At 62.4% G+C, this 21,717-nt stretch overlaps 1 protein-coding gene across 6 annotated transcripts in view; it reads right to left on the bottom strand.

Annotated features, from left to right (window-relative positions):
* Positions 1-21,717, bottom strand: part of LOC147096263 (carnitine O-acetyltransferase-like) — a 79,834-nt gene that overhangs the window by 30,565 nt on the left and 27,552 nt on the right. For 4 of the 6 annotated variants that reach the window (XM_085975117.1, XM_085975118.1, XM_085975113.1 and 1 more), the window contains 4 exons: positions 12,044-12,162; positions 9,666-9,719; positions 3,892-3,978; positions 3,569-3,734 (listed from right to left, as the gene is read on the bottom strand). In XM_085975117.1, the coding sequence (XP_085831243.1) occupies positions 3,569-3,734; positions 3,892-3,978; positions 9,666-9,719; positions 12,044-12,162 (426 nt within the window). The remainder of the gene's footprint in view (positions 1-3,568; positions 3,735-3,891; positions 3,979-9,665; positions 9,720-12,043; positions 12,163-21,717) is intronic. The other 2 variants (XM_085975114.1, XM_085975116.1) reach the window with 2 other exon arrangements.

Below are 21,717 nucleotides of genomic sequence, written 5' to 3'. Positions count from 1 at the left end.
GGCGAACAGACTGTGGCTGGGGTGGGTAGGGTCTTTGATGATGGACCGTGACCTCCGTAAACAGCGTTTCTGGTATATGTGCTCTATGGTCGGTAGCCGGGTGCCGGTAATGCGTTGGGCAGTTTTGACTACCCGCTGCAGGGCTTTCCGGTCATAGTAGCTACAGCTGCCATACCATACTGTGATACAGTTCGTCAGGATGCTCTCTATTGTGCAGCGGTAAAAGTTAGAGAGGATCAGGGGTGACAGGTTACATCCCTTCAGCCTCCTTAGGAAATATAGGCGCTGCTGGGCCTTCTTCACCAGAGAGGAGGTATTGAGGGACCAGGAGAGGTCTTCTGTGATGTGGACTCCGAGGAACTTAAAGCTGTCCACCCTTTCCACCACAGCCCCATTGATGTGGATGGGGGTGTGACTTCCGCCTTTAGACTTCCTGAAGTCCACAATGATTTCTTTGGTTTTCTTGATGTTAAGGGCCAGGTTGTTATCGGCGCACCACTTCACGAGATCCTGGACCTCCTCCCTGTAGGCTGACTCATCGTTGTTGGTGATCTGGCCTACTACCGTGGTATCATCCGCAAACTTGATGATGGTGTTGGAACCATGAACAGCCACACAGTTGTGGGTGAAGAGGGAGTAGAGGAGGGGGCTCAGCACACATCCTTGTGGGGCCCCCGTGTTCAGGGTCAGGGGCGGGGGGAGGTGTGGTTACCTAATTTGACAGACTGGGGTCTGTTTGTTAGGAAGTCCAGGATCCAGTTACAGAGGGAAGTGTTCAGGCCAAGAGTTTGGAGGCCAGCTTGTTGGGGACGATAGTGTTGAATGCTGAGCTGTAGTTTATGAACAGCATTCTGATGTAGGTCTCTTTACCATCTAAATGATTCAGTGCAGAGTGTAGAGCAGTTGTGATTGCATCCTCCGTTGATCTGTTTGCACGATAGGCAAACTGGTGTTGGTCAAGAGAGGCGGGAACACTGGCTTTGATGTGAGCCAGGACCAGTCTCTCGAAACACTTCATTATGATGGGTGTGAGTGCGACAGGTCGATAGTCATTCAGCCACGTCACAGCCGTTTGTTTTGGCACAGGAATAATGGTAGCGGTCTTGAAGCATGTAGGGACTACTGCCTGGGCCAATGACAGATTGAAGATGGCAGTGAAGACATCAGCCAGCTGATCAGCACATTCCTTGAGTACCCGTCCAGGGATGCTATCTGGTCCAGCAGCCTTTCGTGTGTAACAGAGTCTCCGAGTGACCAGCAACCCACAGACTTACTCTATAACAGATTCTCCGAGTGACCAACGACCCACAGACTTACTCTGTAACAGAGTCTCCGAGTGACCAACGACCCACAGACTTACTCTGTAACAGAGTCTCCGAGTGACCGACGACCCACAGACTTACTGTGTAACAGTCTCCGAGTGACCGACGACCCACAGACTTACTGTGTAACAGAGTCTCCGAGTGACCGACGACCCACAGACTTACTCTGTAACAGAGTCTCCGAGTGACCGACGACCCACAGACTTACTCTGTAACAGAGTCTCCGAGTGACCGACGACCCACAGACTTACTCTGTAACAGAGTCTCCGAGTGACCGACGACCCACAGACTTACTCTGTAACAGAGTCTCCGAGTGACCGACGACCCACAGACTTACTCTGTAACAGAGTCTCCGAGTGACCACGACCCACAGACTTACTCTGTAACAGAGTCTCCGAGTGACCGACAATCCACAGACTTACTCTGTAAGAGTTATTAATAAGACCACCGGCTATCAGAAGCACTGATCCCTTGTGACCTAAGAATACAACAGAACCTGGGAAAGGTTACTGCCATTCAAGTTGCAAAACCCATCAATTCACTGACACTCAAAACTTCTTACAGCGGCCTCATAATTTTTCTTTTTTTCTTGAAGGTAGGAGGATATTTAAAAGCATCACTTCTGAGTATATAACTCTACAACACTGTTTGGAAAGCAACTCTGTGCAAGACCACCATCTACTGGCAGCAAAATGGCAAACATGCAAAAATGACCAATTTTACAATTACGAAGTGGATATAATCGCCCCGATTCGAACCTACTCCCGTCTGGTGGGAGTGGGGAGGGTTCGAGTTAGACACTTGTTTTACTCCCCACTCGATTTTATGCTCCACTGATTTCCCATTAGGAAGGTTGGGTTAAAATCGCGACCAATGTCTCACCTCTCAGGGATGGCCAATAACAGATGCCATTCCTTTTAATCAATGACCAATGAATCCAAGGGGGGGAATTTTTACTTCCTGATGCGCTGGGAGTAGGAGGGTCCAGTAGCATGTGGGAAGCCCGGAGTGTGGGGTTTGTATTGGGGGGGGCGGCGGTGTCTGATTGTGGGGGAGCTTGGGGGTCGGGACAAAGCACTCCTGCTTCTAGGCCCACAAGCAGTGCTCCCTGAGGCTGTCCTCATCTCGCTGCAGCCGCCAGGTTTCCCAAGGCCTGGGAAACCCGGCCAACCACAGTTAAACCTGCAAAGCATGTTAAATCCGAAGCTTCTAGCCTCATTAACATATTTAAAATGCTACTTGTCCCTTATCCCATCTCAGTAAAACCCTTAAGTCGGCGGGTTGGAGCCAGCTTCTCGACACACTTTGATTTTTTTTGCCCATTTAACCCCCACCCCCACCTGCACCCACTCTTAACCGCTCACCCATGTTAAAATTCCTCCCAAGGTAGCTGAATGTTCAAACTCGTGGACTGGGAACCAGGACTTTTGTCTCTGTGCCAGACTGCCTCGTCCTCTTTAAATAACAACTGCCATTGTTTCTTTGCGGATTTATTGAGCCGGTTACGACTGTGAGCAGCTGAATCACACAGAAGAGGGAAGTCCCGGTTTTGATTCTGGGTGTGCGGAGTTAGCAGGATTCAGCCAGGGTGGTGGTAGGGTAATATAAATGGCTTCCCTGCCTCTGGGATAGGAAGAGGAATATTGTCCAGGGTGTCTGCTTTTGATGCCTATCCAGAAATCTGTGCTGAAAGTGCGTATGTGTGTGGATATTTGCAGACAGGATCAAACTGCCCTAAGATCAAGCTGCAGACAGGATCAAGCTGCCCTAAGGTTGTGTAGCCTGCTGACACACACTTGCCTGACTCGTACATGGAGAATGGTCACTTAGGTGCGGTATTGGAGGATGGCTAGGAGGCAGGGGAGAACACACATGGAAAGAAGGGAAGCCATTTTTATAATCCTGTCTCCAACATAAGCCTGCTGTCTCCCCATGTTACAAAAAAAAGACTTGCATTTCTATAGCGCCTTTCACCACCTCAGGACGTCCCAAAGTGCTTTACAGCCAATGAAGTACCTTTGAAGTGTAGTCACTGTTGTAATGTAGGAAACGCAGCAACCAATTTGCGCACAGCAAGCTCCCACAAACAGCAATGTGATAATGACCAGATAATCTGTTTTAGTGGTGTTGGTTGAGGGATAAATACTGTACAAGAATGTATTTTGTAATCAACAAAATGCACACGATAAGGATGGAGAGTTTCAGATAAAGGCATTAACATTTGCATAAACATTCCTGGACGTTACCTGGAAGTTGCGGACAACCGTGACATGTGCTGGTGGGCTCCTCGTGTAGCTGTAGTTTATCAAAGTGTCGTGTTTGGGCCCTGGGATGCGACAAGACGACAGGATTTTGGAGTACAGATCCATGCAGAGGGGCTTGCCTCTCATATACTCCACTTGAAGGGTTTGCCTAAAGAAAACAAAGAGTTCCTAGATACAGTGTGGGGGACTACGGTCTCCCGCGTAAAGAAATAGGCAACACAGCGAGCTACAAGAAATAGGTCTTTACTCCAACTCTCACAATACAGTACTGAATTCGTGAAGCCCGCGAACCTGTGATGACTCACGGATTGGTCACCTGCTGGAACCTGATTGGTTTTCCTTCTCTCCGCAGCAGGCAAGTCTGAACATGCCTTATTCCTCTCAGCTTGCAACTGTCTTGCGGGGGGAGGGGAATACAGCAGTTAAAAGGGGATTATACAGGTTTATCTACATACACACAGTGTTTCCCCCAACAGCATCAAAATGAAATGGCTGGTAACAACACCCAAGTAAACTTGCCAGGCGTGCTGAAAGACCCACTTTTAAAATAAAAGAACTGCTCTTGCTGGCTACCAGCCTTGGTGAATCCAACAGCTTTACTTTGAGGTCAGAGACCCATGTATAGGGAACCTGTGGTGATAGGATGGCACTAAAGGTAACTAAAGAGGTGTAAAGAAAGAAAGACTTGCATTTATATAGCACCTTTCATGATCACCGGACGTCCCAAAGCGCTTCACAGCCAATGAAGTACTTTTTGAAGTGCAGTCACTGTTGTAAACGTGGAAGCCAATTTCCGCACAGCAAGCTCCCACAAACAGCAATGTAATAATGACCAGATAATCTGTTTTTGTTATGTTGATTAAGGGATAAATATTGGCCCAGGACACCGGGGTAACTTCCCTGCTCTTCTTCGATATAGTGCCGTGGAATCTTTAATGTCCACCTGAGAGGGCAAATGGGGCCTCAGTTTAACGTTTCATCCAAAAGACGGCACCTCCGACAGTGCAGCACTCCCTCAGTACCGCAGTAGAGTGTCAGCCTGGATTTTTGTGCCCAAGTCTCTAGACCAACCCACAACCTTCTGACTCAGAGGCAAGAGTGATACGGCTGACTCAACCCGGATAGAAGCTAGGATCTGGAATAAACTGTGAACAAATCTGGTGGACACAGATTTAAGGTATTTGGCAAAAGAATCAGGGGGAGATAAGGAGAATTTCTTTTATGCAGCGAGTTGTTATGATCTGGAATGCATTGCCTGAAAGGGCGGTGGAAGTGGATTGAATAGTAACTTTCAAAATGGAATTAGATAAATACTTGAAGGGGAAAATTTTACAGGGCTATGGGGAAAGGAGCAGGGGAGTGGGACGGTGCGTGGGCCAGACCAGTAGGAGTGGTTCCTTTCCCTGAAGGACATTAGTGAACCAGCAGCTCTGACGAAAGGTCATCAACCTGAAACGTTAACTCTGTTTCTCTCTCCACAGATGCTGCCTGACCTGCTGAGCGTTTCCAGCATTTTCTGTTTTTATTTCAGATTTCCAGCATCCGCAGTATTTTGCTTTTGTTTTAGTGAACCAGTTGGGCTTTTACACTATTCTGACAGGTTGTTTTTAACTGGTGCTAGTCCACAAATTACTAGATTTATTGAATTCAGTTTCACAACATATCTGGGTAGAATTTGAACTCACAACTTAGCCATAACCACTAGACTACTGCTCCCAGAATGATAACATTGGCCCAACCTTTGCTGTAGCCAGTCAACGCACGGTGCCCACTGTTAGTTAGACCTGTCCTTGCCCCTTTAATGTTGATGATACTTTGCGCTGCAAGTTGCTGGAAGTGGGGGATGGAAACAGCACAGCGCCCTCCGAAGGGCTTCCGGGACCTGAGTGAACAGGAGGAGCAACTGTGGTTTTTTTCATTCATGGGATGTGGGCGTTGCTGGCAAGGCCAGCATTTATTGCCCATCCCTAGTTGCCCTGGAGAAGGTGGTGATGAGCCGCCTTCTTGAACTGCTGCAGTCCATGTGGTGAAGGTACTCCCACAGTGCTGTTAGGCAGGGAGTTCCAGGATTTGATCCAGTGACAATGAAGAAACGCCGATATATTTCCAAGTCAGGATGGTGTGTGACTGGGAGGGGAACTTGGAGGTGGCGGTGTTCCCATGCACCTGCTGCCCTTGTCCTTCTAGGTGGAAGAGGGCGCGGGTTTGGGAGGTGCTATTGAAGAAGCCTTGGTGAGTTGCTGCAGTGCATCTTGTAGATAGTACACACTGCAGCCACGGTGCGGTGTGTATCTCCTTAACCAACCAGAATGAAGGATTGTGAAATTAACAGCGCAAGGACTAATGGCTGGTACAAAGATGGTTACGGTCACGGAAGGAGCGTTAATCGCGGCCAGAAATCCTTCCACCACTTCATACAGTTCCCCAAAGGGAACAGTATGAAGACACGTACGACGACGACCTAGTGAATCATCTCTGAACTGCCTCCAATGCAAGTATATCCTTCCTTAAATCCAAAACTGTACACAGTACTCAAGGTGTGGTCTCACCAATACCCTGTACAGTTGTAGCAGGACTTCCCTGCTTTTATACTCCAACCCCCTTGAAATAAAGGCCAACATTCCATTTGCCTTTTTGATTACTTGCTGTACCCGCATGCTAACTTTTTGTGTTTCATGCACAAGGACCTCCAGGTCCCTCTGAACTGTAGCATTTTGTAATCTCTCTCCATTTAAATAATAATTTGCTTTTTTATTTTTCCTGCCAAAGTGGATAACCTCGCACTTTCCCACATCATACTCCATCTGCCAAATGTTTGCCCACTCACTTAGCCTGTCTATATCCTTTCGCAGGTTCTTTGAGTCCTGTGCACAACTTGCTTTCCCACCCATCTTTGTATCATCTGCAAACTTGGCTACATTACACACGATCCCTTCATCCAAGTCATTAATGTAGACTGTAAATAGTTGAGGCCCCAGTACTGATTCCTTGGCACCCCACTAGTTACCGTTTGCCAACCGGAAAATGACCCATTTATCCCGACTCTTTGCTTTCTGTTAGTTAGCCAATTCTCTATCCATGCTAATATATTACCCCCAATTCTGTGAGCTCTTATCTTATGCAGTAACCTTTTACATGGCACCTTATCGAATGCCTTCTGGAAATCTAAATATACCACATCCACTGGTTCACCTTTGTCCACCCTGCTTGTTACTTCCTCAAAGAACTCCAGCAAGTTTGTTAAACATGATTTCCCTTTCATAAAACCATACTGACTCTGCTTGACTGCATTATGATTTTCCAAATGCCCTGCTACTGCTTCCTTAATGCATTTTCCCAACGACAGATGTTAGGCTAACTGGTCTATAGTTTCCTGCTTTCTGTCTCCCTCCTTTCTTAAATAGGGGTGTTACATTAGCGGTTTTCCAATTCGCTGGGACCTCTCCAGAGTCCAGGGAATTTTGGTATATTGCAACATCCTCTCTGCATCTACCTTGTCGTTCCCCCTCAGTGCCAGAGAGGTTGACTGGCAGTAATTAACACTCATCACATTGTTAAAGAGTACTTAGACTTGAAATGAGTTGACTTGAATTTCTGTGGCGAGTTTAGTTCGTACCTATCGCGCAAATACAGCAACTTCACGTCGTTCGGTGCCTGTCAATGGTGAGGCAGGCAGCGAGATATCGTTTTCACAAAGCTAATGGCGGAACAGCGCATCAGGGACAGCAACTTTTGGATTTCCGTGTTTAACCGTGCATCTGCCCTGCGCCCGAAGTTGCTGGACGATTTGAGAATAAATAACGGTGTGTGCCATTTGCCTCGCCGTTAGTAGGACAGCAAATTCCGGGGTATAGTTAATTTTCACACTCTAGCATAGGAATGAATCATGTCATTACGAATGAGCGACTAATTGTCCTTTACTCATTAACTGCAACAGATTCGGAGGATGACTCACTGGCTGCTCTGTTGAGCAGGTGTTGCTGGGAACTGTCCACTGGTTTAAACAGCTGAGCAGTACTCCACTCGAGAGGGGAGGCCGAGTCGCAGTGTAATTAGCTATTGAAAAGGCTGGTTCATGGGGGTCAGCGGTGCGCACTGGGGTGATGCACCCTTCTGATGTCAGTTATACGATCGATTGGGCTACTGATGTGGATTGTAGCCTCGAGACCACAAGAGGAGTAAACAGGCCCACAATCGCCCATATCCATCTGTAATTCAGGTATTGCCTATGTAGTTCTTTGCATATGTTAAGTAACATAACAGGATACAGCCAGTAATAACCACAACTGGCACTGCTGGGGAACGAGTCAAACATGGGTAAAGGGTAGCTGTTCACAGTGGTGTTCCACAAGGATCAGTGCTAGGACCACTGCTGTTCCCACTGCTGTTCACAACCTATATTAACAATTTAGACATTGGAATCAAAAACACAATTTCTAAATTTGCGGATGACACCAACACTGAGGAGGACTGCAACAAATTACAGGAAGACATTAATAAACTTGCAGAATGGGCATATAATTGACAAATGAAATTCAACACAGACAAACGTGAGGTATTACAACAGAAAATGCTGGAAAAACTCAGCAAGTCAGGCAACATCCGTGGAGAGAAATTTGAGTTGACGTTTCGGGTTTGACCCTTCTTCGTGAGGTATTACATTTTGGGAGGAAGAATAGGGAGGTCACTTATCACTTGGAGGGTGCGAGTCTGGGTGGGATAGAGGAACAAAGGGATCTCGGAGTACAAATACACAAATCACTAAAAGTATCGACACAGATTAACAAGGCCATAAAAATAGCAAACCAGGCACTAGGGTTTATTTCTAGAGGGATAGAATTGAAAAGTAGGGAAGTTATGCTAAACTTGTATCGAACCTTGGTTAGACCACACTTAGAGTACTGCGTACAGTTCTGGTCGCCATATTATAAAAAGGATATAGAGACACTGGAGAGGGTGCAGAGTAGATTTGCAAGGATGATGCCAGAAATGCGAGCATATACCTATCAGAAAAGGATGAACAGGCTGGGTCTCTTTTCGCTTGAAAAAGAGCTGAGGGGTGACCCAATTGAGGTCTTTAAAATTATGAAATGTTTTGATAGAGTGGATACAGAGAGAATGTTTCCACTTGTGGGGAAGAGCAAAACTAGAGGCCACCAATATAAGACAATCACCAAGAAATCCAATAGGGAATTCAGAAAAAACTTCTTTACCCAAAGAGTGGTGAGAATGTGGAACTCACTACCACAGGGAGTGGTTGAAGTGAATAGTATAGATGCATTTAAGGGGAGGCTGGACAAGCATATGAGGGAGAAGGGAATAGAGGGCTACGCTGATAGATTTAGAGGAGGAAAAACGGGAGGAGGCTCGAGTGGAACATAAACGCCGGCATGGACTGGTTGGGCCGAATGGCCTGTTTCTGTGCCGTATATCCGATGTAACATATTCTTTTTAAACAGATCAGGCATATTGAGCAAACCCTACTGAATATCAGGAAATCAACATTTTAATGGGTTTTGATAGAATAAATAAGCAGAAATTGTTTCCACCGGCAGGAGGGTCAGTAACCAGAGGACACAGATTGAAGGTGATTGGCAAAAGAACCAGAGGGGGAGATGAGGAGAATTTCTTTTGCTCAGCGAGTTGTTTTGACATGGAATGCACTACCTGAAAGGCTGGTGGGAGAAGATTCAATAGTAACTATAGAAAGTTTATTGGCTAAATACTTGAAAAGGAAAAAAATTGCGGGGCTATGGGGAAAGAATAGGGGAGTAGGACAAATTGGATGGCTCTTTCAAAGAGCCGGCACAGGCACGATGGGCCGAATGTCCTGCTTCATTCTATGATTCTCTGCAATCGACCACTAATGACAGAATGTTACCTGCACAAAAAGTCCGACAATTCAACAGCCATAAAGTGGTATTAAAATAATGGATGGCTGCGTCATATAGATAATCGTTCAGCACTATGGAAGGAATGACTTATACACCACGTTTTCCAGGGATCGTTCCCCCATTGGTATCCTTCAACTGCATGAGATTTTGGGGAGACTCCAATGGAGCTAGGAAGGAGAACTTGCCTGTCAAGTTTCGACTTGAAGTCTAGCACTCCAGCGATCAATTTGGCTGCAAACCTGAGAGGGGAAAGAAATCACAACAAGAAACTAGGCATTACATATCGAGTACGTGTTACCCCGGGATTGGGGCAGGAGTGACTGGCATTTCTGTCCAATTACAACAGAGAAACATTCAATTGTCAACTCCAACATCGACTTGATTTTATTAGATAAACAAATGCAGAAGGAGAATTAGTAACTATATTTTTCGGAATATATTTTCCTTTACACAATGAACGTCAGTTATGCAGTGGGGGGAAATGAGCTTGGCTGAGTTGTTGAACGGCAGGGTGCAGGGTTAAATTGCACAGAGGAAGCTGAAGCAATGGAAATCAGCGCTGTGCTGGCAAAGGGTCTCAGTTGTCATTTCGCCAAGCTGGTAAACAGAAACTCATTAACACTGTCGAGAACTAGGGGTCATAGTCCTAATTGGCTGACCCCTTATCCTGAGATTGAGATGAGGAGAGATTTCTTCACTCAGAGGGTGGAGAATCTTTGGAATTCTCTACCCCAGAGGGCTGTGGAGGCTCAGTCGTTCAGTATATTCAAGATAGAGATCGATAGAATTTTGGGCACTAAGGGAATCAAGGGATATGGGGATAGGGCGGAAAGTGGAGTCGAGGTAGATCAACCATCATCATATTGAATGGCGGAGCAGGCTCTAGGGGCCGTATAGCCGACTCCTGCTCCTATTTCTTATGTTCTTAATATGACTGTTCATATCTGTTCATCTCCCTACTGCTACAGACCGTTCTTTAAAATGATCGTTAGCGTCCAGTACAACTTCAGCTTCCCAGACACGTGGCTCTGAAGTGGACTTTTCACAGGAGGTTATCCAGGAATGCAGCCTGGTGGGAAACTAATTCCACCAAATCATGACACTCGTCCTTGAATCCAGCTTCGTTCCACTATCAGATTCAGGTGGATTAAGGGAGTGTCTGTGGATGTTGTCTACATGGACTGCCAGAAGGCATTCCACACAAGAGATTATTAGCAAAAATGAGGGGCATGGAATTGGACGTAGCTTTTTGACTTGGGTTGAAAATTTGTTGGGTGTTAGGAGACAGAGAATGGGGATAAACGGCGTATACTTAGATTGGCGGGCTGTGACAAGTGGTGTTCACCAGGGATCTGTTCTGGGGCCTCAATGGTTCACCACATTTATTAATGGCTTGCATGAAGGAAGTGAGAGCTGAATATCCAAGTTTGCGGATGACACTAAGTTAGGATGGACAGTAAGTAATGCAGATGGGAGCAGGAAGTTGCAAAGGGACAGACAGATTAAGTGAGTGGACAAAACTATAGCAAATGGATAGCAAAATACTGCGGATGCTGGAAATCCGAAATAACAACAGAAAACGCTGGAAAAACTCAGCAGGCCAGGCAACATCCGTGGAGAGAGAAACAGTTAACGTTTCAGGTCGAAGACCCTTCGTCAGAACTAGAAAAAAAACAGGAAAAGGAATAGATTTTAAAGCAAGTTTGGGGCTGGGAAATGGGGAGGGGATGAAAGAACAAAAGGGAAGGTCAGAGATAGGATAGAAAGCAGGAGAGATAAAGAGAGATTGAGAGACATTGAGAGCTGCAGTCAGGGAGTGGTGGAGACAGAGATGCACTTCCTCACAGCTTGTGGAAAATATCAGGGCATAAGGGGGAATTTCTGCCCAAAATTCACAAAAATATGCCCGGAATTCAGAAATTTGAATGACGACCAAAAACTCCCATACCTACTAGGGAAAGAGAGAAATTGTGTAACCTTAGCGGCACACTATGTTACAGCTTGCCATAAACAGAGGGACAACCACTAAATCTAAGGAAAGAGTATATATAAATTATATGAATGTATATTTATACACTCAGGGATATATCTGTTTATACACTGTATGGATAGATCTGCGTTTATGTGTTCAACCATAAATGTTTTTCGATGCTTTGGCAACATAAGATGTACCTTGTCATGCCAATAAAGCGATTTGAATTGAATTGATATTCAAGGCACAGAGGATGGCTCTAGATGAAGTGTGAATGGCCCTGGCAGAGTGAAGGACAGCTGCCGTGTGGGAGGGAATGGAGTTCAATGTGGGCATGGGTGAGCTCGTCCACTTTGGACTCAAGAAAGATAAATCAAAGTATTCTAATGAGGAGAAACTAGGGACCTTGGAGAAGCACAGAGATTTGGGATAAATCATTAAAAGCTAGTCGACAGGTACAAAAAACAATCGAAGGTGCTAAAGGCAGGTTGGCCTTTATCTCAAGTAGGCTGGATGGACGAGGCTGCCGGCTGAGGAGCTATGAGTGAGTGATTGGGCAATTACTGTGGTGTGGGCGGTGCCCGCTCCTACCTGAGCTGTCCTTTCCAATCGTTGTAGTCCTGTTTGGGCAGCACCACAGCAGGGTTCGAGTGAACAGCCAGGGGAAGTCGACACTCGAGATAAGCGCTCTGGAGCCACCAGTCCATGAGCTGAAATGGAAGCAAAGAAGGTGATGGCAGGGGTGAGACGGCAGAGGGGGAGGGGGGAGAGGGCGGGGAGGGAGAGACGGCGGGGGGGAGAGACGGCGGGGGGGGGGAGAGACGGCGGGGGGGGGGAGAGACGGCGGGGGGGGAGAGACGGCGGGGGGGGAGAGACGGCGGGGGGGGGAGAGACGGCGGGGGGGGGAGAGACGGCGGGGGGGGGAGAGACGGCGGGGGGGAGAGACGGCGGGGGGGGAGAGACGGCGGGGGGGGAGAGACGGCGGGGGGGGGAGAGACGGCGGGGGGGGAGAGACGGCGGGGGGGGAGAGACGGCGGGGGGGGGAGAGACGGCGGGGGGGGAGAGACGGCGGGGGGGGGAGAGACGGCGGGGGGGGAGAGACGGCGGGGGGGGAGAGACGGCGGGGGGGGGAGAGACGGCGGGGGGGGGGAGAGACGGCGGGGGGGGGGGGAGAGACGGCGGGGGGGGGAGAGACGGCGGGGGGGGGAGAGACGGCGGGGGGGGGAGAGACGGCGGGGGGGGAGAGACGGCGGGGGGGGAGAGACGGCGGGGGGGGAGAGACGGCGGGGGGGGAGAGACGGCGGGGGGGAGAGACGGCGGGGGGGGAGAGACGGCGGGGGGAGAGACGGCGGGGGGGAGAGACGGCGGGGGGGGAGAGACGGCGGGGGGGGAGAGACGGCGGGGGGGGAGAGACGGCGGGGGGGGAGAGACGGCGGGGGGGAGAGACGGCGGGGGGGAGAGACGGCGGGGGGGGAGAGACGGCGGGGGGGGAGAGACGGCGGGGGGGGGAGAGACGGCGGGGGGGGGAGAGACGGCGGGGGGGGGAGAGACGGCGGGGGGGAGAGACGGCGGGGGGGGAGAGACGGCGGGGGGGGAGAGACGGCGGGGGGGGAGAGACGGCGGGGGGGGAGAGACGGCGGGGGGGGAGAGACGGCGGGGGGGGGAGAGACGGCGGGGGGGGGAGAGACGGCGGGGGGGGGAGAGACGGCGGGGGGGGAGAGACGGCGGGGGGGGAGAGACGGCGGGGGGGGAGAGACGGCGGGGGGGGGAGAGACGGCGGGGGGGGAGAGACGGCGGGGGGGGGAGAGACGGCGGGGGGGGAGAGACGGCGGGGGGGGAGAGACGGCGGGGGGGGAGAGACGGCGGGGGGGAGAGACGGCGGGGGGGAGAGACGGCGGGGGGAGAGACGGCGGGGGGGGAGAGACGGCGGGGGGGGAGAGACGGCGGGGGGGGAGAGACGGCGGGGGAGAGACGGCGGGGGGGGAGAGACGGCGGGGGGGAGAGACGGCGGGGGGGGAGAGAGACGGCGGGGGGGGAGAGACGGCGGGGGGGGAGAGACGGCGGGGGGGAGAGACGGCGGGGGGGGAGAGACGGCGGGGGGGGAGAGACGGCGGGGGGGGAGAGACGGCGGGGGGGGAGAGACGGCGGGGGGGGAGAGACGGCGGGGGGGAGAGACGGCGGGGGGGGGAGAGACGGCGGGGGGGGAGAGACGGCGGGGGGGGGGGAGAGACGGCGGGGGGGAGAGACGGCGGGGGGAGAGCGGGGGGGAGACGGGGGGGGGAGAGACGTAGACGGCGGGGGGGGAGAGACGGCGGGGGGGAGAGACGGCGGGGGGGAGAGACGTAGACGGCGGGGGGGGAGAGACGGCGGGGGGGAGAGACGTAGACGGCAGGGGGGGGGGAGACGGCGGCGGGGGGGGGAGACGACGGCGGGGGGGGGAGACGACGGCGGGCGGGGAGACGACGGCGGGGGGGGGGAGAGACGGCGGGGGGGGGGAGAGACGGCGGGGGGGGAGAGACGGCGGGGGGGGAGAGACGGCGGGGGGGGAGAGACGGCGGGGGGGGAGAGACGGCGGGGGGGAGAGACGGCGGGGGGGGAGAGACGGCGGGGGGGGAGAGACGGCGGGGGGGAGAGACGGAGGGGGGAGAGACGGCGGGGGGGGAGAGACGGCGGCGGTGGGGGAGACGGCGGGGGGGGAGAGACGGCGGGGGGGGAGAGACGGCGGGGGGGGAGAGACGGCGGGGGGGGAGAGACGGCGGGGGGGAGAGACGGCGGGGGGGGAGAGACGGCGGGGGGGGAGAGACGGCGGGGGGGGAGAGACGGCGGGGGGGAGAGACGGCGGGGGGGAGAGACGGCGGGGGGGGGAGACGGCCGGGGGGGGGGGAGAGACGGCGGGGGGGAGAGACGGCGGGGGGGGAGAGACGGCGGGGGGGGAGAGACGGCGGGGGGGGAGAGACGGCGGGGGGGGAGAGACGGCGGGGGGGGAGAGACGGCGGGGGGGGAGAGACGGCGGGGGGGGAGAGACGGCGGGGGGGGAGAGACGGCGGGGGGGGAGAGACGGCGGGGGGGGAGAGACGGCGGGGGGGGAGAGACGGCGGGGGGGGAGAGACGGCGGGGGGGGGAGAGACGGCGGGGGGGGAGAGACGGCGGGGGGGGAGAGACGGCGGGGGGGGAGAGACGGCGGGGGGGGAGAGACGGCGGGGGGGGAGAGACGGCGGGGGGGAGAGACGGCGGGGGGGGAGAGACGGCGGGGGGGGAGAGACGGCGGGGGGGGAGAGACGGCGGGGGGGGAGAGACGGCGGGGGGGGAGAGACGGCGGGGGGGGAGAGACGGCGGGGGGGAGAGACGGCGGGGGGGGGAGAGACGGCGGTGGGGGGAGAGACGGCGGGGGGGGGAGAGACGGCGGGGGGGGAGAGACGGCGGGGGGGGAGAGACGGCGGGGGGGGAGAGACGGCGGGGGGGGGAGAGACGGCGGGGGGGGGAGAGACGGCGGGGGGGGAGAGACGGCGGGGGGGGAGAGACGGCGGGGGGGGGAGAGACGGCGGGGGGGGGAGAGACGGCGGGGGGGGAGAGACGGCGGGGGGGGAGAGACGGCGGGGGGGAGGGACGGCGGGGGGGGGAGAGACGGCGGGGGGGGGAGAGACGGCGGGGGGGAGAGACGGCGGGGGTGAGAGACGGCGGGGGGGAGAGACGGCGGGGGGGGAGAGACGGCGGGGGGGGAGAGACGGCGGGGGGGGGAGAGACGGCGGGGGGGGAGAGACGGCGGGGGGGGAGAGACGGCGGGGGGGAGAGACGGCGGGGGGGGAGAGACGGCGGGGGGAGAGACGGCGGGGGAGAGACGGCGGGGGGGAGAGACGGCGGGGGGGAGAGACGGCGGGGGGGAGAGACGGCGGGGGGGAGAGACGGCGGGGGGAGAGACGGCGGGGGGGGGAGAGACGGCGGGGGGGGAGAGACGGCGGGGGGGGAGAGACGGCGGGGGGGGAGAGACGGCGGGGGGGGAGAGACGGCGGGGGGGGAGAGACGGCGGGGGGGGAGAGACGGCGGGGGGGAGAGACGGCGGGGGGGGGAGAGACGGCGGGGGGGAGAGACGGCGGGGGGGAGAGACGGCGGGGGGGGAGAGACGGCGGGGGGGAGAGACGGAGACGGCGGGGGGGGAGAGACGGCGGCGGGGGAGAGACGGCGGCGGGGGGGAGACGGCGGGGGGGAGACGACGGCGGGGGGGGGGGGGTGACGACGGCGGGGGGGGGGAGAGACGGCGGGGGGGGGGAGAGACGGCGGGGGGGGGGGGAGAGACGGCGGGGGGGAGAGACGGCGGGGGGGAGAGACGGCGGGGGGGGAGAGACGGCGGGGGGGAGAGACGGCGGCGGTGGGGGAGACGGCGGCGGGGGGGGAGACGGCGGCGGTGGGGAGACGGCGGGGGGGAGAGACGGCGGGGGGGAGAGACGGCGGGGGGGGGGGGAGAGACGGCGGGGGGGGGGGGAGAGACGGCGGGGGGGAGAGACGGCGGGGGGAGAGACGGCGGGGGGGAGAGACGGCGGGGGGGAGAGACGGCGGCGGTGGGGGAGACGGCGGCGGGGGGGGAGACGGCGGCGGTGGGGAGACGGCGGGGGGGAGAGACGGCGGGGGGGAGAGACGGCGGGGGGGAGAGACGGCGGGGGGGGGAGAGACGGCGGGGGGGGGAGAGTCGGCGGGGGGGAGAGTCGGCGGGGGGGGAGAGTCGGCGGGGGGGAGAGACGGCGGTGGGGGGAGAGACGGCGGAGGGGGAGAGACGGCGGGGGGGGAGAGACGGCGGGGGGGGAGAGACGGCGGGGGGGGGAGAGACGGCGGGGGGAGAGACGGCGGGGGGGAGAGACGGCGGGGGGGGGGGAGAGACGGCGGGGGGGGGAGAGACGGCGGGGGGGGAGAGACGGCGCGGGGGAGAGACGGCGCGGGGGAGAGACGGCGCGGGGGAGAGACGGCGGGGGGGAGAGACGGCGGGGGGGAGAGACGGCGGGGGGGAGAGACGGCGGGGGGGGAGAGACGGCGGCGGAGGGAGAGACGGCGGGGGGGAGAGACGGCGGGGGGGAGAGACGGCGGGGGGGAGAGACGGCGGGGGGGAGAGACGGCGGGGGGGAGAGGACGGCGGGGGGGAGAGACGGCGGGGGGGAGACGGCGGCGGGGGGGAAGACGGCGGCGGTGGGGGAGAGACGGCGGGGGGGGGAGAGACGGCGGGGGGGGAGAGACGGCGGGGGGGAGAGACGGCGGGGGGGGAGAGACGGCGGGGGGGGGAGAGACGGCGGGGGGGAGAGACGGCGGGGGGGAGAGACGGCGGGGGGGAGAGACGGCGCGGGGGAGAGACGGCGGGGGGGAGAGACGGCGGGGGGGAGAGACGGCGGGGGGGAGAGACGGCGGGGGGGAGAGACGGCGGCGGAGGGAGAGACGGCGGGGGGGAGAGACGGCGGGGGGGGAGAGACGGCGGGGGGGAGAGACGGCGGGGGGAGACGGCGGCGGGGGGGAAGACGGCGGTGGGGGAGAGACGGCGGCGGGGCGGAGAGACGGCGGCGGTGGGGGAGACGGCGGGGGGAGAGACGGCGGGGGGGGGAGAGACGGCGGGGGGGGAGAGACGGCGGGGGGGAGAGACGGCGGGGGGGGAGAGACGGCGGGGGGGGAGAGACGGCGGGGGGGAGAGACGGCGGGGGGGAGAGACGGCGGGGGGGGAGAGACGGCGGGGGGGGGAGAGACGGCGGGGGGAGAGACGGCGGGGGGGAGAGGCGGCGGCGGTGGGGGGAGACGGCGGGGGGGAGAGACGGCGGGGGGGAGACGGCGGCAGGGGGGGAGACGGCGGGGGGGGAGAGACGGCGGGGGGTGGAGAGACGGCGGCGGGGGGGAGACGGCGGCGGGGGGGAGACGGCGGGGGGGGGAAGAGACGGCGGGGGGGGAAGAGACGGCGGGGGGGAGAGACGGCGGGGGGTGGAGAGACGGCGGGGGTGGAGAGACGGCGGGGGGGGGAGAGACGGCGGGGGTGGAGAGACGGCGGGGGTGGAGAGACGGCGGCGGGGGGAGACGGCGGGGGGGGAAGAGACGGCGGGGGGGAGAGACGGCGGGGGGGGAGAGACGGCGGGGGGGGAGAGACGGCGGGGGGGGAGAGACGGCGGGGGGGGAGAGACGGCGGGGGGGGAGAGACGGCGGCGGTGGGGGAGACGGCGGCGGTGGGGGAGACGGCGGCGGGGGGGAGACGGCCGCGGGGGGGGAGACGGCGGCGGGGGGGAGACGGCGGCGGGGGGGAGACGGCGGCGGGGGGGAGACGGCGGGGGGGGAGAGACGGCGGGGGGGAGAGACGGCGGGGGGGGAGAGACGGCGGGGGGGGAGAGACGGCGGGGGGGAGAGACGGCGGGGGGGAGAGACGGCGGGGGGGAGAGACGGCGGGGGGGAGAGACGGCGGGGGGGGAGAGACGGCGGCGGGGGGGGAGACGGCGGCGGGGGGGAGACGGCGGCGGGGGGAGAGACGGCGGGGGGGAGAGAAGGCGGGGGGAGAGACGGCGGGGGGGAGAGACGGCGGGGGGGAGAGACGGCGGGGGGAGAGACGGCGGGGGGGGAGACGGCGGCGGGGGGGAGACGGCGGCGGGGGGGAGACGGCGGGGGGGGAGACGGCGGGGGGGGAGACGGCGGCGGGGGGGAGACGGCGGCGGGGGGGAGACGGCGGCGGGGGGGAGACGGCGGCGGGGGGGAGACGGCGGCGGGGGGGAGACGGCGGCGGGGGGGAGACGGCGGCGGGGGGAGACGGCGGCGGGGGGAGACGGCGGCGGGGGGGAGGCGGCGGCGGGGGGGAGGCGGCGGCGGGGGGGAGACGGCGGCGGGGGGGAGACGGCGGCGGGGGGAGACGGCGGCGGGGGGGAGACGGCGGCGGGGGGGAGACGGCGGCGGGGGGGAGACGGCGGCGGGGGGAGACGGCGGCGGGGGGGAGACGGCGGCGGGGGGGAGACGGCGGCGGGGGGGAGACGGCGGCGGGGGGGAGACGGCGGCGGGGGGGAGACGGCGGCGGGGGGGAGACGGCGGCGGGGGGGAGACGGCGGCGGGGGGGGAGACGGCGGCGGGGGGGAGACGGCGGCGGGGGGGAGACGGCGGGGGGGGAGACGGCGGGGGGGAGACGGCGGGGGGGGAGACGGCGGGGGGGGAGACGGCGGGGGGGGAGAGACGGCGGGGGGGGGAGAGACGGCGGGGGGGGAGAGACGGCGGGGGGGGAGAGACGGCGGGGGGGAGAGACGGCGGGGGGGGAGAGACGGCGGGGGGGGGAGAGACGGCGGGGGGGAGAGCGGGGGGGGGGAGAGACGGCGGGGGGGGGGAGAGACGGCGGGGGGGGGAGACGGCGGCGGGGGGGAGACGGCGGCGGGGGGGAGACGGCGGCGGGGGGGAGACGGCGGCGGGGGGGAGACGGCGGCGGGGGGGAGACGGCGGCGGGGGGGAGACGGCGGCGGGGGGGAGACGGCGGCGGGGGGGAGGCGGCGGCGGGGGGGAGGCGGCGGCGGGGGGGAGGCGGCGGCGGGGGGGAGGCGGCGGCGGGGGGGAGACGGCGGCGGGGGGGAGACGGCGGCGGGGGGGAGACGGCGGCGGGGGGGAGACGGCGGCGGGGGGGAGACGGCGGCGGGGGGGAGACGGCGGCGGGGGGGAGACGGCGGCGGGGGGGGAGACGGCGGCGGGGGGGAGACGGCGGCGGGGGGGAGACGGCGGCGGGGGGAGACGGCGGCGGGGGGGAGACGGCGGCGGGGGGGAGACGGCGGCGGGGGGGAGACGGCGGCGGGGGGGAGACGGCGGCGGGGGGGAGACGGCGGCGGGGGGGGGGAGACGGCGGCGGGGGGGGGAGACGGCGGCGGGGGGGAGACGGCGGCGGGGGGAGACGGCGGGGGGGGGAGACGGCGGGGGGGGAGACGGCGGGGGGGGGAGAGACGGCGGGGGGGGGGAGAGACGGCGGGGGGGGAGAGACGGCGGGGGGGAGAGACGGCGGGGGGGGAGAGACGGCGGGGGGGGAGAGACGGCGGGGGGAGAGACGGCGGGGGGGAGACGGCGGGGGGGAGACGGCGGGGGGGAGACGGCGGGGGGGGAGACGGCGGGGGGGAGACGGCGGGGGGGAGACGGCGGGGGGGAGAGACGGCGGGGGGGGAGAGGACGGCGGGGGGGGGAGAGACGGCGGGGGGGGAGAGACGGCGGGGGGGAGAGACGGCGGGGGGGGAGAGACGGCGGGGGGAGAGACGGCGGGGGGGGGAGAGACGGCGGGGGGGGAGACGGCGGGGGGGGGAAGACGGCGGGGGGAGAGACGGCGGGGGGGGAGACGGCGGGGGGGGGGAGACGGCGGGGGGGAGAGACGGCGGGGGGGAGAGACGGCGGGGGGGGAGAGACGGCGGGGGTGGAGAGACGGCGGGGGTGGAGAGACGGCGGCGGTGGGGGAGACGGCGGCGGGGGGGAGACGGCGGCGGGGGGGAGACGGCGGGGGGGGGAGACGGCGGGGGGGAGAGACGGCGGGGGGGGAGAGACGGCGGGGGGGAGAGACGGCGGGGGGGAGAGACGGCGGGGGGAGAGACGGCGGGGGGGAGAGACGGCGGGGGGGAGAGACGGCGGGGGGGGAGAGACGGCGGGGGGAGAGACGGCGGGGGGAGAGACGGCGGGGGGAGAGACGGCGGGGGGGGAGAGACGGCGGGGGGGGAGAGACGGCGGGGGGGAGAGACGGCGGGGGGGGAGAGACGGCGGGGGGGGGAGAGACGGCGGGGGGGGGAGAGACGGCGGGGGGGGGAGAGACGGCGGGGGGGGAGAGACGGCGGGGGGGGAGAGACGGCGGGGGGGAGAGACGGCGGGGGGGGAGAGACGGCGGGGGGGGAGAGACGGCGGGGGGGGAGAGACGGCGGGGGGGGGGGAGAGACGGCGGGGGGGGAGAGACGGCGGGGGGGAGAGACGGCGGGGGGGAGAGACGGCGGGGGGGGAGAGACGGCGGGGGGGAGGGGGGGAGAGACGGCGGGGGGGGAGAGACGGCGGGGGGGGAGAGACGGCGGGGGGGGGAGAGACGGCGGGGGGGGAGAGACGGCGGGGGGGGGAGAGACGGCGGGGGGGGAGAGACGGCGGCGGTGGGGGAGAGACGGCGGGGGGGGGAGAGACGGCGGGGGGGGGAGAGAGACGGCGGGGGGGGAGAGACGGCGGGGGGGGAGAGACGGCGGGGGGGGAGAGACGGCGGGGGGGAGAGAGACGGCGGGGGGGGGAAACGGCGGCGGGGGGAGACGGCGGCGGGGGGAGACGGCGGCGGGGGGAGACGGCGGCGGGGGGAGACGGCGGCGGGGGGGAGACGGCGGGGGGGGGAGACGGCGGGGGGGGGAGACGGCGGCGGGGGGGAGAGACGGCGGGGGGGGAGAGACGGCGGGGGGGGGAGAGACGGCGGGGGGGGAGAGACGGCGGGGGGGAGAGACGGCGGGGGGGGAGAGACGGCGGCGGGGGGAGAGACGGCGGCGGGGGGGAGAGACGGCGGGGGGGAGAGACGGCGGGGGGGAGAGACGGCGGGGGGGAGAGACGGCGGGGGGGGAGAGACGGCGGGGGGGAGAGACGGCGGGGGGGGAGAGACGGCGGGGGGGGGAGAGACGGCGGGGGGGGAGAGACGGCGGGGGGGGAGAGACGGCTGGGGGGGAGAGACGGCGGGGGGGGAGAGACGGCGGGGGGGGAGAGACGGCGGGGGGGGAGAGACGGCGGGGGGGGAGAGACGGCGGGGGGGGAGAGACGGCGGGGGGGGAGAGACGGCGGGGGGGGGAGAGACGGCGGGGGGGAGAGACGGCGGGGGGGGAGAGACGGCGGGGGGGAGGGACGGCGGGGGGGGGAGAGACGGCGGGGGGGAGAGACGGCGGGGGGGGGAGAGACGGCGGGGGGGGAGAGACGGCGGGGGGGAGAGACGGCGGGGGGGGAGAGACGGCGGGGGGGAGAGACGGCGGCGGGGGGAGAGACGGCGGCGGGGGGGGAGACGGCGGCGGGGGGGAGACGGCGGGGGGGGGAGAGACGGCGGGGGGGGGAGAGACGGCGGGGGGGGAGAGACGGCGGGGGGGGAGAGACGGCGGGGGGGGGAGAGACGGCGGGGGGGGAGAGACGGCGGGGGGGGAGAGACGGCGGGGGGGGAGAGACGGCGGGGGGGGAGAGACGGCGGGGGGGGAGAGACGGCGGGGGGGAGAGACGGCGGGGGGGGAGAGACGGCGGCGGTGGGGAGACGGCGGCGGGGGGGAGAGACGGCGGGGGGGAGAGACGGCGGGGGGAGAGACGGC

The sequence above is a fragment of the Somniosus microcephalus genome, unplaced genomic scaffold (genome assembly GCF_052327205.1).
Source record: "Somniosus microcephalus isolate GS21.2 unplaced genomic scaffold, FLI_Smic_1.0 unresolved_chr1, whole genome shotgun sequence".
Lineage (NCBI taxonomy): Eukaryota > Metazoa > Chordata > Chondrichthyes > Squaliformes > Somniosidae > Somniosus > Somniosus microcephalus.
Note: the sequence above shows the minus strand (reverse complement) of the source record. Positions and strands in the feature narration are given on the sequence as shown.